General features: G+C 38.8%; 1 protein-coding gene and 1 pseudogene across 1 annotated transcript; both read right to left on the bottom strand.

Moving 5' to 3' along the window:
* Window positions 1-7,111: 7,111 nt before the first annotated feature.
* Window positions 7,112-7,848, bottom strand: LOC146220757 (uncharacterized; annotated as a pseudogene).
* Window positions 7,849-8,084: 236 nt separating this feature from the next.
* Window positions 8,085-14,472, bottom strand: LOC146220756 (inactive phospholipid phosphatase 7). Its single transcript, XM_084693730.1, has 3 exons — window positions 14,330-14,472; window positions 13,373-14,113; window positions 8,085-10,591 (listed from the first exon to the last, which is right to left on the bottom strand). Exons 2-3 carry the CDS (start codon window positions 13,851-13,853, stop codon window positions 10,203-10,205), a joined length of 870 nt encoding a protein of 289 aa, XP_084549856.1. The 5' UTR covers window positions 13,854-14,113; window positions 14,330-14,472; the 3' UTR covers window positions 8,085-10,202.
* Between the last annotated feature and the right edge of the window lie 76 nt (window positions 14,473-14,548).

Genomic DNA, 14,548 nt, shown 5'->3' with positions numbered 1-14,548 from the left:
TCGGATACGGGAGTCGGGGCAGTTCTCTCCCAGCGCTCAGCCACAGACCAAAAGCTCCATCCCTGTGCCTTCTTTTCTCGTCGTCTGTCGCCAGCAGAGAAGAACTACGACGTTGGAAACCGTGAGTTTCTAGCCGTTAAGCTTGCTTTGGACGAATGGAGGCACTGGCTGGAGGGGTCCGAACAGCCATTTATTGTGTGGACGGACCACAAAAACCTGGCTTACATTCAAACCGCGAAACGCCTCAACTCCCGCCAAGCACGCTGGGCTTTGTTTTTTGGCCGACTCAACTTTACCCTTACCTACCGTCCCGGCTCCAGGAACATCAAGCCAGACGCCCTCTCTCGGTAACACGTCATCGAAGTAACTCCTCCCAACACTGACACAATCCTCCCCTCATCCTGCATGGTGGCTGCAGTGACTTGTCACTCGTCATCCGAGAACCCAATCCCTGTCTGCCTGCCGACCCGCTGATTCACCAAACAAGACCACAACTCAGGACTACACCGAATAAATTAACTAAATCGTATCTGTACTGCGTTTGGGTCCACTCTGTACCACACCGTAACAGTATGTCTCACAGGCATAACCCTTGTCTCCCAGAAGAACTCCAAAGAATTCACCTGAGAATATAAAATGTAATCATTACAACTAAACTAAAACACAATTGCGTCAAATGGTGTACTTATCACCAAAATGTGTGTGGCCTACCTTGTGATATTTGCTGGGAAATGGTACTCGACCTAAAAACTCGGGAGTCATGGACAGACCCAGGCCACTTTGCCTCTACATTAGTGAATATGCAGGCAGCATCACAGATCATCTGAAAAGCGATGTTGCCTGTTCATTACACATTTAATGCACAAAATAATTTTGTCTATAGTTGACAGAGTTAATTAAATCATTTTTACCTGAACATTAATACTGTGGAAGAATTTTCTGTTCACATAATCTCCCTCATGGGCCCCTGAGGGGCGTTTAATGCGAATGTGTGTGCAGTCCAACGCACCAATGACATTAGGGAAACCTGAACACAAAATAGTCTGAGTATCTGGTGACTGTTCTAAAGTAACAAATCTATAATTCATGTTACCTGCAATTTTGTGGAAATCCTCTTTGATGTAGCACGTTCTTCTGTGGCCAGGGAAGGTAATGAAGATGTGTGCCAAGGACTTCAGTGCCAAACACACACTTCTGACCGTACGGCAAATAGTACCTTTATTTACCGTTTTGGCATCTCCCACGGAATATAAAAACATGCCGCTTGGAAAAAGGCGCAGTGCCACACAGACCATCTGTGGGATGGTAAGAGCATGGCTTTTCCCTGTGCGGTGTTGAATTTTGGGACCCAGAAGTCTGCACAAATAACGGATCCCATCTCCAGAAAACCTATATCTCTCATGCAGGTACGCGTCAGAAAAAGCTAAAGGGTCAGATCTGTCTCGAAACACCCTTTCACATCTGAAAGCACGTCTCAGTATGTGCTTCGTCGTCAAACACGTCGTTAAGAAATGGGCATGCCATGGTGCAAGAAGAAACACCGGTAAATAGGACTTAATATAGCCTATCGCCCTCATCACTGACTTTATTGAAATCACCGATGCAACTTCGTCAACCATTTATAACCATCTAAACAACTGCAATAGTAGGGTTTAAAATCAAACTTGTGACAGCAATAGTGACAAGTAGGCCTAATACATGTTAATAAAAATAAATCCAAACACAGAAGACAACGGAATAACAGTTAAAAACAATTATTTCGGATCAGAGCGGCAGCTGATTTAACACATGAGACTACAGAATTAATCTTAGCCTGGCTGTTAGCCTAGCTGCAAAGAGCCGAGGTGAAGTTAGTTTCATAGTCGACATTCGACATTCGTCTCACATTCGGAAGACGCTACTTTGCAGCGTCGAGTTAGGGACCGGGTGAAAATTACCCATACAATTTTGAAAAATGATGACATTTATAATATTTGTATGACTATAAAACCTAAAAAAAACAGCAGAGCATTCCAACAATGTCTGACCTACTTCCACACCCTTTAATTTTTCAATAAAACTTTTTTTTAAATGATAGAAAATCGCTAATCTCTGAAAATAGCATGAAATCATTGATAATCTCAATAACTTTTTCAAACTTGTTTCAAAAACTCTCTAATACACACCAGATTATTCTAATAGTGTCTGGTCTACTTCCACACCCTTTACTTTTTCAATTATGTTTTTTTTAAATGATAGAAAATCGCTAATCTCTGAAAATAGCATGAAATCCTTGCTAATCTCAATAACTTTTCCAGACTTGGGTCACAAAATCTCAAATACACACCAGATTATTCTAATAGTGTCTGGCCTACTTCCACACCCTTTCCTTTTTCAATAATGTTTTTTTTTTTAATGATAGAAAATCACTAATCTCTGAAAATAGCATGAAATCTTCACTAATCTCAATAACTTTTCCAGACTTGTCTCAAAGAATCTCAAATACACACCAGATTATTCTAATAGTGTCTGGCCTACTTCCACACCCTTTACTTTTTCAATAAAACTTTTTTTTAAATGATAGAAAATCGCTAATCTCTGAAAATAGCATGAAATCATTGATAATCTCAATAACTTTTTCCATCTTGTTTAAAAAAATCTAGAATATACACCATATTATTCTAATAGTGTCTGGCCTACTTCCACACCCTTTACTTTTTCAATAAAATCTTTTAAGAAATGATCGCTAATCTCTGAAAATAGCATGAAATCCTTGCTAATCTCAAAATCTTTTTCAAACTTGTTTCAAAAAATCTCGAATATACACCATATTATTCTAATAGTGTCTGGCCTACTTCCACACCCTTTACTTTTTCAATAAAACCTTTTAAGAAATGATAGAAAATCATTAATCTCTGAAAATAGCATGAAATCCTTGCTAATCTCAATAACTTTTTCAAAATTGTTTGATGAAATCTCAAATACACACCAGATTATTCTAATAGTGTCTGGCCTGCTTCCACACCCTTTACTTTTTCAACAATGCTTTTTTTTAATGATAGAAAATCGCTAATCTCTGAAAATAGCATAAAATCTTCACTAATCTCAATAACTTTTCCAGATTTGTGTCCAAAAATTTCAAATAAACAGCAAATTATTCTAATAGTGTCTGTCCTACTTTCACACCCTTTACTTTTTCAATAATGTTTTTTAAAAAATTTATAGAAATTCGCTAATCTCTGAAAATAGCATGAAATCATTAATAATCTCAATAATTTTTTCAAAGTTGTTTCAGAAAATCTCGAATGTACACTATATTATTCTAATAGTGTCTGTCCTACTTGTAGTCATGACAAGGAACGTTTAGCCAGTACTTTCTCCTGACCCCGAACATCTATTAATCCTGACACATAGACACAATCTACTCTTATTAATAGCAAGTTTACATGAGAACTTACTAACTAGTATCCAATGACTAGTTCTATTGATAAGTGAATAATGTAAGCACATAGGAAATCCCAATTTCTTCAAAACTCTTCTTTCATTGGCTCCCTTGCATAGACCTTGCGCGCGTGTGTGTGAGTGTTTGCATCATTAACCCTAGTTGAATCTCTGGTTCTGGTGTCAGCCATATAGGTGTCAAGCAAATGGTCACCAGAGTTTACGTCTCCATCTCGCCCAGGTTTGGGCCTCTCTTTGCACACAAGGAATGTTGAACACAGTATTATTTTATCCAGAATAAAACAGTTACATCTTCAATTTTTCTGACAGACAGACACTCCAAGTGATGGGGTGTGTCAAGGGGTTACAACAGAGTAATCTTACACATACTCTCTCTCTCTCTCTCTCTCTCTCTCTCTCTCTCTCTCAGTATCAGTCAGTCAGGTCAGTATCGACTGGATTAAAAATATTCCTTATATATAAAGTGTTTTACCTAAGACTTGACAGCTGAGACTGTCAATTGATCCGTTGTGGTGGATTGTGATCCTGTCTTCCTGTATGACATGATTACTCGTCTTCTATAAAATTTCAGAGGGATTTAATGCTATTTTCAGATATTAGCGATTAATTGGAATTTTATTCAAAACTTTCTTGAAAAAGTAAGGGTGTGCAAGTAGGCCAGACATTATTAGAATAATCTGGTGTATATTTGAGATTTTTTGAAACAAGTTTGAAAAAGTTATTGAGATTATCAATGATTTCATGCTATTTTCAGAGATTAGTGATTTTCTATCATTTATTAAAAGGTTGTATTTAAAAAGTAAAGGGTGTGGATGTAGGCCAGACATTATTAAAATAATTTGGTGTATATTCGAGATTTTTTGAAACAAGTTTGAAAAAGTTATTGAGATTATCAATGATTTCATGCTATTTTCAGAGATTAGCGATTTTCTATCATTTCTTAAAAGGTTTTGTTTAAAAAGTAAAGGGTGTGGAAGTTGGCCAGACATTATTAAAATAATTTGGTGTGTATTTGAGATTTTTTGACACAAGTCTGGAACAGTTATTGAGATTAGTGAAGATTTCATGCTATTTTCAGAGATTAGTGATTTTCTATCATTTAAAAAAAAGTTTTATTGAAAAAGTAAAGGGTGTGGAAGTAGGACAGACACTATTAGAATAATCTGGTGTATATTTGAGATTCTTTGACACAAGTCTGGAAAAGTTATTGAGATTTGCAAGGATTTCATGCTATTTTCAGAGACTAGTGATTTTCTATCATTTTTTTAAAAACATTATTGAAAAAGGAAAGGGTGTGGAAGTAGGCCAGACACTATTAGAATAATCTGGTGTGTATATGAGATTTTTGACCGAAGTCTGGAAAAGTTATTGAGATTAGCAAGGATTTCATGCTATTTTCAGACATTAGCAATTTTCTATCATTTTTTTAAACACATTATTGAAAAAGTAAAGGGTGTGGAAGTAGCCCAGACACTATAAGAATAATCTGGTGAGTATTTGAGATTTTTTGACACAAGTCTGGAACGGTTATTGAGATTAGTGAAGATTTCATGCTATTTTCAGAGATTGAAAAAGTAAAGGGTGTGGAAGTAGGCCAGACACTATTAGAATAATATGGTGTATATTCTAGATTTTTTTAAACAAGATGGGAAAAGTTATTGATATTATCAATGATTTCATGCTATTTTCAGAGATTAGCGATTTTCTATCATTTAAAAAAACGTTTTATTGAAAAAGTAAAGGGTGTGGAAGTAGGCCAGACACTATTAGAATAATCTGGTGTGTATTTGAGATTCTTTGACACAAGTCTGGAAAAGTTATTGAGATTAGTGAAGATTTCATGCTATTTTCAGAGATTAGCAATTTTCTATCATTTTAAAAAAAAACATTACTGAAAAAGGAAAGGGTGTGGAAGTAGGCCAGACACTATTAGAATAATCTGTTGTGTATTTGAGATTTTGTGACCCAAGTCTGGAAAAGTTATTGAGATTAGCAAGGATTTCATGCTATTTTCAGAGATTAGCGATTTTCTATCATTTTTTTTAACACATTATTGAAAAAGTAAAGGGTGTGGAAGTAGGACAGACACTAGTAGAATAATCTGGTGTATATTTGAGATTATTTGACACAAGTCTGGAAAAGTTATTGAGATTATCAAGGATTTCATGCTATTTTCAGAGATTAGCGATTTTCTATCATTTTTTAAAAAACATTATTGAAAAAGTAAAGGGTGTGGAAGTAGGACAGACACTATTGGAATAATCTGCTGTGTATTTGAAATTTTTTGACACCAGTCTGGAAAATATATTGAGATTAGTGAAGATTTCATGCTATTTTCAGAGATGAACGATTTTCTATCATTTTAAAAATGTTTTATTGAAAAAGTAAAGGGTGTGGAAGTAGGACAGACATTGTTGGAATGCTCTGCAGTTTTTTGTAGGTTTTATAGTCATACAAATATTATTAATGTCATCATTTTTCAAAATTGTATGGGTAGTTTTCACCCGGTCCCTAACTCGACGCTGCAAAGTAGCGTCTTCCGAATGTGAGACGAATGTCGAATATGAAACTAACTTCACCTCGGTCGCTAGCCTATTTACTAACTTGGTAGCTCCTTAACACAGAAGTCAACGGAGCAGCGTTAGCTTGTATTAGCACAAACTCTGCATTATTTTACTTTGCGGAGCTCATCTTTCAACTTTGTGATAATTTACGTAATTTGTTAGCTCAATATAATGATTGCCTTTCATCTAGTCTTAGGACACATTAACACTGACCAAGATTATACTTACATTTAGAGACAATAGTTATGCCAACTTCTCCTTTTTTTGGTAAAATGTTTGCTCCATTTCCTTTTTCCTATCTGTGATCCAGGGGGCGGGACAGATTTGGACATCCCAATCTGCCGGTATCAGGATCACTCTGATCCAATCTGGCAACGTTTTGAAATACCGGGATAGATCAGGTTGATCCGTGGATGACCACAGGAGGATTTGGTTATCCGGATCATTCTGATCTGGATTACAAGTTTTTAAATACTGGGCCCAGAGGATTCAGATAACTGTTGCTAAGGGTTGGTAATTAAGAGGAAAATACAGAATGGCAAGTATTGGGGAAGGATGGATTTGAATATGATCAGTTTCCATTTTCTGAAAGATTGCCACAACACCAGAATACCACATCACAGTACAAATTGGTTAAAATAATAATAATCTAAATCAAAAGTAACAGTCAGTATCTGGCCACCAGCTGCATTAAGTACTGCAGTTCATATCGACCTCATGGACTGCACCAGATTTATCAGTTGTTGTTCTGAGAGGTTCATCGCCCACTTTTGTACCACACTCTTCCACCAAGCAACCACTTACAAGTTCCTTGACATTTCTGAGGGAAATGGCCCTGGCCCTGGCCCTCACCTTCCGATCCATGCTCAATGGGATTGAGATCTGGGCTCGCTGGCCATTGCAGAACACTGACATTCCTGTCTTGCAGGCACAGAACGAGCAGTATGGTTGGTGGGATTGTCATGCTGGAGGGTAATGTCAGGAAAGGTTAGGATTAGGGCAAACCCTAAAGGTCGATTTAGGGTACTCCGTTTTCCAAAAAAGGACACTCTCCGGGGCTCTTCAAGAGCTTGATGTGCACCTCCTGAATTTCCTAACTATCCGTCCTAATTTCGGATAGTTACAGATACCCCCTTGGCTGTGATTGGTCCGCTAACAACATCATTGCCGTTGCGCCACCTTCTCTTCTGGCAGTGAATTGTTTTCAGCACCCACAGCCTACGGAGAACCCTAAACGAAAAAGAGTATCGTTCCATCCGCATCCGTCCGCCCGCCCGCCCGCCCATCCGTAAACAGAGTCGGAGTAGCATATAAAGCCCTTAATCCTAACCACATGAGGGAAGAGGATGTCTTCCCTGTAATGCACAGCATTGCCTGGGATGACAAATTCAGTCAGATGATGCTAAGACACACTGCCATGGACCATGACGGACCCTCCACTTCCAATTTGTGCCGATAGGTGAGATTTTTTCTGGTGATGTTTAATAACGACCTGCCTTGCAACAGACCTACAAGCCCTCAGTCCAGCCTCTTTCTGCCTATTGCAGACAGTCTGTCTGGTATTGTGCATCCCTGGTGTAACTTGGGCAGTGGTTGATGCCATGCTGTACCTGTCCCACAGGTGTGATTTTCAGATGTACTGATCCTTTGCAGGTTTTGTTACACACGTCCTGCCACTGGGAGGATGATCAGCTATCCGTCCTGTCTCCCTGTAGTGTTGTCTTCTATGGCATCTCATAGTACGGACATTGTCATTTCTTGCACTGGCAACATCTGCAGTCCTCATGCCTCCTAGCAGCATGCCTAAGGCATGGTCACGGTGATGAGCAGGGACCTTGGGCATCTTCTTTTGGTGTTTTTCAGAGTCCGTAGAAAGATCTCTTTAATGTCGTAAGTTTTTATTATTGTGACTTTGATTGCCTACTGTCTGTAATCTGTTAGTGTCTTAATGACCATTCCACAGGTTCTATAATTGTTTATGGTTCATTAAACCATAGCATGGAAAACGTTATTTAAACCCCTTTACAATAAATATCTGTAAAGTTATTTGTATTTAAAAAAAATTATCTTTGAAATACGTTATCCTGAAAAAGGGACGTTTAATTTTCAAGTTCATAACAAAATCACATGCAGCTGGCTGCCCAATTGTTTTTTCTCTTTGGTTTGAGATACCACAAAACTGTAAAATAAATAGTTCAAAATACACAATGTTCAAATCAGTGCATTATCAAAGAGAATGCAAACTTCTCAATCTACAAAAAAATACAATAAAATGTATAGCAAAAGCTTTCTTTATGGATTCATGCATAAACAACCTCAGAAATAACGAATGGAGTATATCCACCATTCACAACTTGCAAGGCTTCCTTTTGAAAATGTGATTGGAAAAATTGCATTTCATTAAAATACAACTTGTCACCGTTGTACAAAAGAAACATGCTGACTTGCTCACAAGCAATACAAACTGGTCCAACTCACTCCAATCTTTTCATTGTGGCAAAAAGGGTACAATTTCAACATGTCGACTAAAATAATCAATAGGATCAAACGCAGTATGTATTTTATGTGATGTGACATTGATGTTCCGTAAGACAACAATAACCCCAAATAATATAGTAATGATTTCAGAACAGCATAGATTGTCAAAATGTTTAAACCTGAAGAGTAGCAGTGCCCCCTCCCCCCCCACACACACAAACACAATACCATCGGTAAATCCAATCCTGACGCAAATAATTATCTTTACACTCACATAGACACGACTTATTGACTCAGGCACCATCAACAAACGGACCATGTTTGTCTGTTTGGTTAATGCTTTGACTGCAGCACAGAAGGCAAACAATGTGTGATGCACATTAATGCCTCAGACAAATTAGCTAGAAAGGTGCCAACTCAGCTCACTTTTTGATATGGATGAACATTGTGTAATCCAGTAGTAGAATCCCTGATCTACACAATAACCCCTTGTGTTTTCACACAAACCAAATGGAATTACTGCAAAAACAGAATTACATGTTGACACCATGTTTTGGAACAATTTACATCTTATGGCCATATCAACAGGTGATCGTATATCATATTACCGTATGTTCCGGACTATAAGTCACACTTTTTTTCATTGTTTGGATGGTCATGTGTCTTATAGTCAGGTGCGACTTATATATTAAAATATATATAATTTAATATGTTTTTAAATGTTAATTCACACTGACTGACATGAACCAACGAGTTCAACGGATTCAGTGATGTGGAATGAATTCGGGAGCTTGCTGAACTATCTTATTGGTAACTTGCTTATTGGACTTGCTAGCTTATTATGTTAATTTAGCCTATTCAGCCTCCCAGGTATGTTTTTTATGCTATTGTGTAGCTGAATAACTGTTAATGTGTAACGTCAACATACCGGACACCTAGACCGTTGTTCTGGGTGCCATTGTATAGTTGAATAACTTGCCTTTCCAGATTAAATGTCTGTCCTTGGTCTTGTATTTTGTGAAATACATTTAGAAATAAATGCGATATATAGTCCAGTGCGACTTGTGTTTTTTTTCCTCTTCATGACATATTTTTTGACTGACGCGACTTATAGTCTGGAAAATACAGTGCTTTGCACATGTTGTACATACATGTGCAACAAAGCTTCACTGATCATTGTGATACAATTCACGGTCCAATTTGTAGGCTACATCAACTATATATATTTTTTTTTTATAAAAAAACTTTTTTGAAAAGAGAGATCGGTGTAAGAGTTAGCCATTTGTGTTGGGAAAATAGGAAGAGGGGAAAAGGAGAAGAAAGTGAAAGAAGAAGTGACCCAAGGTGCAGTCTGAGTAACAGGAAGAATAGGAACAGGAACCGACAGCATTGGGGCTCAAGCAAAAGGAGTGACACACTAGTCAAAAGGGGGAGCATAGATCAAACACATACAACCACGTTTCCTGTCCTGGTGAACTATTGCCCTGTTAACCTTTTTCACATACTGACATTAAAAAAACATTTACTCATGATCAATGTGCAAAGATTTTAGAAGTGTGGGTGGTTGATATTCATCAGAGATATTACAGAAAAGCCATACTGCTGTTATGAAGCCTTATTTCTTTTTTCCAGACAGGCATATTTACAAGGTGGCATATTGTCTATATTCTCGATTACAGAGCATCATATGAGCTTAATAACATTAACCTAGCAATGTTCTTAGTAAAAGGGGCTCCAGCTCAGTGTGCCTATAGAGATGAGCGTCTGACAGGCACTGGAGGACAGCCACACCGTCTCCACAAGACTGAAGTGTAGCAGGCCGAGTGCAAAGCCACAGGCTATGTCAGTCAGGTGATGCTTCCCCAGTAGTACCCGGGATAGGCCAACTAGGAAAGCCCAGAGGACCAATAGGATGCGAAGGGGCACGGCCAGAACCAGGTGCGACAGAAGGAACTTAGACACCATGGCTGCGCGGCTGGCATGGGCTGCAGGGAAGGAGTAGACATCCATGGCGACATAGTCCATGAAACCCGGATTCATCTCCCATGGTCCTTTACGCTTGACCAGTTTCTGGACCCCGGCCACAGTCATGATATCCAGTATTAGGGCTGTGAAAAAAAGGAGAAGCAAGAGCAGAATTGGTTGTAGTTCATGTTGATATTAACAAGTTATATAAAACAAGTTTATACATATGTGTGTATTTCGTTCTACAGTATTATGCATTATGTAAGTGAAAACCATGTGCCTAAAATAATATAACATTATATCTCCTCCCTGCTCAAAATGAGTTAGAACTGACAGCAGGCACTGAACAGAATCACACATCTACACCAGGGCAAAATCCAAAGAGGTTCAACAACATCATTTGGTTTGCGTTAATTGTTAACGTAACTGCTACCCTCCCTGCCCTAACTCATTCCTTACTGTGTGCATGATCATAATCTACCAGTTGCAGGATAGGTATGGCTCTGCTTCATCTCCCTATGCACATTATCAGGTCCTGTGATTTTCTTTATCGGTCTGGAAGTAGTCATGCAAAACTTTAACTTTCTTAGCTAGCATTGAGTGCTTGTAATGTAAACAGTGATGTCCTAGGTTAGATTTGATCTAAATGAGAAAATATGAAAACATGTGTCTTAAAAGAATTCCAAATAAATGCACTTGAGTTTGCCCTCGGAAGTCGGCTAAGACGTTTCAGACAAAATGTTGGTAAATGTTTACAATATTTTGTCTAGTCTACAAAGAATATTACCTGAAATTTAAAAAATGCCAATAGAAAATAATCAGTATCTGTCAACATCCAAGAGGTTAAGATTATTATTAGGTTGTTTATTATGTTTTTAATTACTCTATCAAGTATCAACATTCATAAGTTTTTTTCTAAAAAAAACGCTCAGTGCCCCAACTCTACCACTAGCATTAGGAGTAGTGCTAGCTTAAGTTTTAAGCTGAAACAATATTTCACGATTAGGCCTAATTTAATGTGAATAATTAGTTCACCATCAACATAACAAACATTACATTGCGAAAATTAATTTAAACAGTAAAATATAGCTAACTTCGCGACAGCTAGCTAGTTAGGCCTACTTCTTTGTATGATGATCTATCCTCTGCCCTGTGTTTGTCACTGCCAGGCTGAGCAGAGATGAGAAAGTGCTCCGCTGTAGTCCTACTCCCTATGTTGTTTATTGTCATAACTTTGTGAGTGATTGACTATGGGAGTTTTATACTCTTTATTCAAATGGAAATGCATTTGTCAAATGGCAATTCAATGTGGGGCAGCGAGACAGCGCCGCCAGTGTATTGTATTACCATATACGTGTCACCACACTCTTTTTGGTGCAAAATTCAAATGGAAATGCAATCCGTCAGTGGATCGTCAAGGCGGGTCTTCAGTTTGGACTTCACTTCATCGTTCAGTGACTTGGATAACGTCAGAGAATGTTTAATATGGGGAGAACTCTCACTCTCGGGAGGGGGATTGGCCAAGATGAGGGCAGAGAATGTCTAATATATAGAGAACTGCCACTCTCGGGAAACTTCCGGGTTCTGAACTGGTTAAAGTTCCATGTGAGGGCGCTAACGAGCGAGTGCAGAATGAATGGGGGTCTATGGAGCTATACCCCTCAAAATCCACTTTTCTCAGGATATCATTTTTTGTCTAGTAATTTGAATTCTGAATTAGAAAGGGGAGGCAAAAAAAATACACACTGCTGGCTGTCGCCTTTCTGTTCTTAAAAGCTTTTGAAAATGTCATACACATCGTACGACCAGATCTACTGCTTTACGGCAAGCTCTGGTCACTTACTTTTTTCTCTCAGGGCATCGACAACACAGCTGACAGGTTAGGCTCTTCCTGTCAATACACATGCTAGAAAGAGTTTTGGCTTGCTAATGTTGTTGCTAATGTTGCTAATGCTCTGACATTCTGATTCCGCTTCGGATGCCATCAAGCAAGAGCTCTGGTCGTATCAGTCCTTCGCTAACCAATCAGCATTCATTAGCAAAATGCTAGCGTGTTATAGGCAACAACGACTCACCCTGTAAGAAATCAAAAATACATAAGTACTCGTTCATTCAACTTTCGACCTATAATCCATGTTGAACATGCAAAAACAACAATCAAATAGGAGATTTCTCAACGACAGTCAGGCAAAAGAGACAAATTTAGCCATTTAGCTCCATAGACTCCCATTCAACATGCACTCGCTCGCGATCACCCCCAGTGGAACTCTGGTGGAACTGCAACCAAATTCGGTACAATGGGGCTTAATAGGGAGTGGCAAGGCTCTCCTTAAACAGGCTCTGGTATAGCAAACCGCAACTTCCACTACTCACCGGAAGTTGCACCCATAATCATTTCTACAGTAGACCCCCTGAGGTGGATACAACGTAGATTTTTTTCTTCCACATTTTATTGCATATTCAATATTCTATGAGCTATATAATATTGACTTTACTCATTAGACATGTTTTTCTTTCTTTTTAAGTCTTATTCAATTACGTTTCAGGTCGGAATTTGATGCAGCAGTTGTGCCCCAGCGCCCTCTATGAGCCGGCCACTGCTGGGGATGCACTCATATTAGTGGGTGTGATTTGTACTTCAGGGCCACCATAGAATTGCCATTTGACAAATGCATTTCAATTTCAATAGAGAGTTTAAAAAACCTTGTCAATATGAAATGCAATGCAATAAGCGTTTATTAAAAATTGTATTCAAAATAATACAAACTGAATTGCGGATTACATTGTCATTTGAACTTAGAATTGCCATTTGAAAAATGCATTTCCATTTGAATAAATTGTCTAAAATAAAATAAAGGTTTGTGTGAATACGTTACAGAGTTGCACAATAGTTTGGTGAGTGCTGAGTGGAAGGCTGTATTTACCAAGCAGTAGATTGACCAAGACTTCTTGTCCAGCCAGCGTATTACTCCTAGTTAGACACACGATAGTGCCAAAGATCCACGTGATGCCATGCCCAGTAAGCGCGAGCAGGGTGACCATGGAACGGACGCTCCCCCAAGACGACGACGTGTAAGCGCAGACCCCCATGCGCTTGGACAGGCAAATGTCAATGGCCAGGAGAGAATTAATTGCTATCCCCTTGAACGAAGGGTTTAGCAGCATACAGTCTTCCTCTGGAAGTTTTGCGGGCTCTTTCCGATCCTTGTTGCCATTGTCAGTAGGTTCTTGCGAATGCTCACTTGACTGGCTTACTTGATGCTTGGCTTGACAAGGTCTCCTTGACGTGCCCCGGCTGTCAGAGTTGACACCTCGCAGGGGTTGGTTGAGGGACATAAATTCGGGTCTGCTCAGTACGTTGTTCCGATCCCGCGTTCTGGTTCTGGAATTCTGATTTGACGGCATATTGGACTAGTTCCCACCTTGTCTCATTAAAAACAGTAAACAGACTTTATGGTGCGTTTTAAAGAACAAATTATATATATCTCACCCACGACGGTTAAATCTTCCAAGAATTGGCTGTCGTCCTGCCCTTCCTCTCTTGCAGCCCTAACAGATATATTTAGACTGGTTGGAATGCGCGCTGCCCATGCTGCTGTTTACAACGCGACCCATGCAGGCTTCAAAAGGGCTTCCCTACATCAGCCAATCTTGCAGAAAACAATCTGTGGGAAACACAAAAATATCATAATTTACTATTATAGCCTACATAAAACGATGCAAACACAAATTACGCGGAATTGCACGTTTTAATGTTGCGATGTGTGTTGTCTCTATAATACTGTCTTGTCTAAATACACGCATGTTATCGTTTGCTAACTGAAAAGGCTATGAGAGATAAATGTAACATACAACGACTGAGACAAATATTATAATTTTACCATTCCGACGAACAAGAATGGGCCATCCTTGAGATCTCTCGCGCGTATTCAAGGAATTCAGGTTAGGCATACCCCTTTCCCCACCAATCAACTCAATTATCAAACGTCTGTAAACCCTGCAAGTAATTTAATAATTAGCCTTCAGAAGATAAGACATATTGGCTATCGTTGCAGTCTTTTTTTATGTAGACATGACGTAACATACACAACCCCAATCCA

The sequence above is a fragment of the Hypomesus nipponensis genome, chromosome 27 (assembly GCF_054491055.1).
Source record: "Hypomesus nipponensis isolate SF chromosome 27, ASM5449105v1, whole genome shotgun sequence".
In the NCBI taxonomy this organism is placed as follows: Eukaryota; Metazoa; Chordata; class Actinopteri; order Osmeriformes; family Osmeridae; genus Hypomesus; species Hypomesus nipponensis.
Note: the sequence above shows the minus strand (reverse complement) of the source record. Positions and strands in the feature narration are given on the sequence as shown.

Excerpts from the sequence above, each read along its gene's own strand:
- LOC146220756 (XM_084693730.1), bottom strand. The coding sequence starts at position 13,853 with ATGCCGTCAAATCAGAATTCCAGAACCAGAACGCGGGATCGGAACAAC. Across the intron at positions 10,592-13,372 it reads CTTGGTCAATCTACTGCTTG|CCCTAATACTGGATATCATG; the intron begins GTAAATACAGCC and ends TTTTTTTCACAG.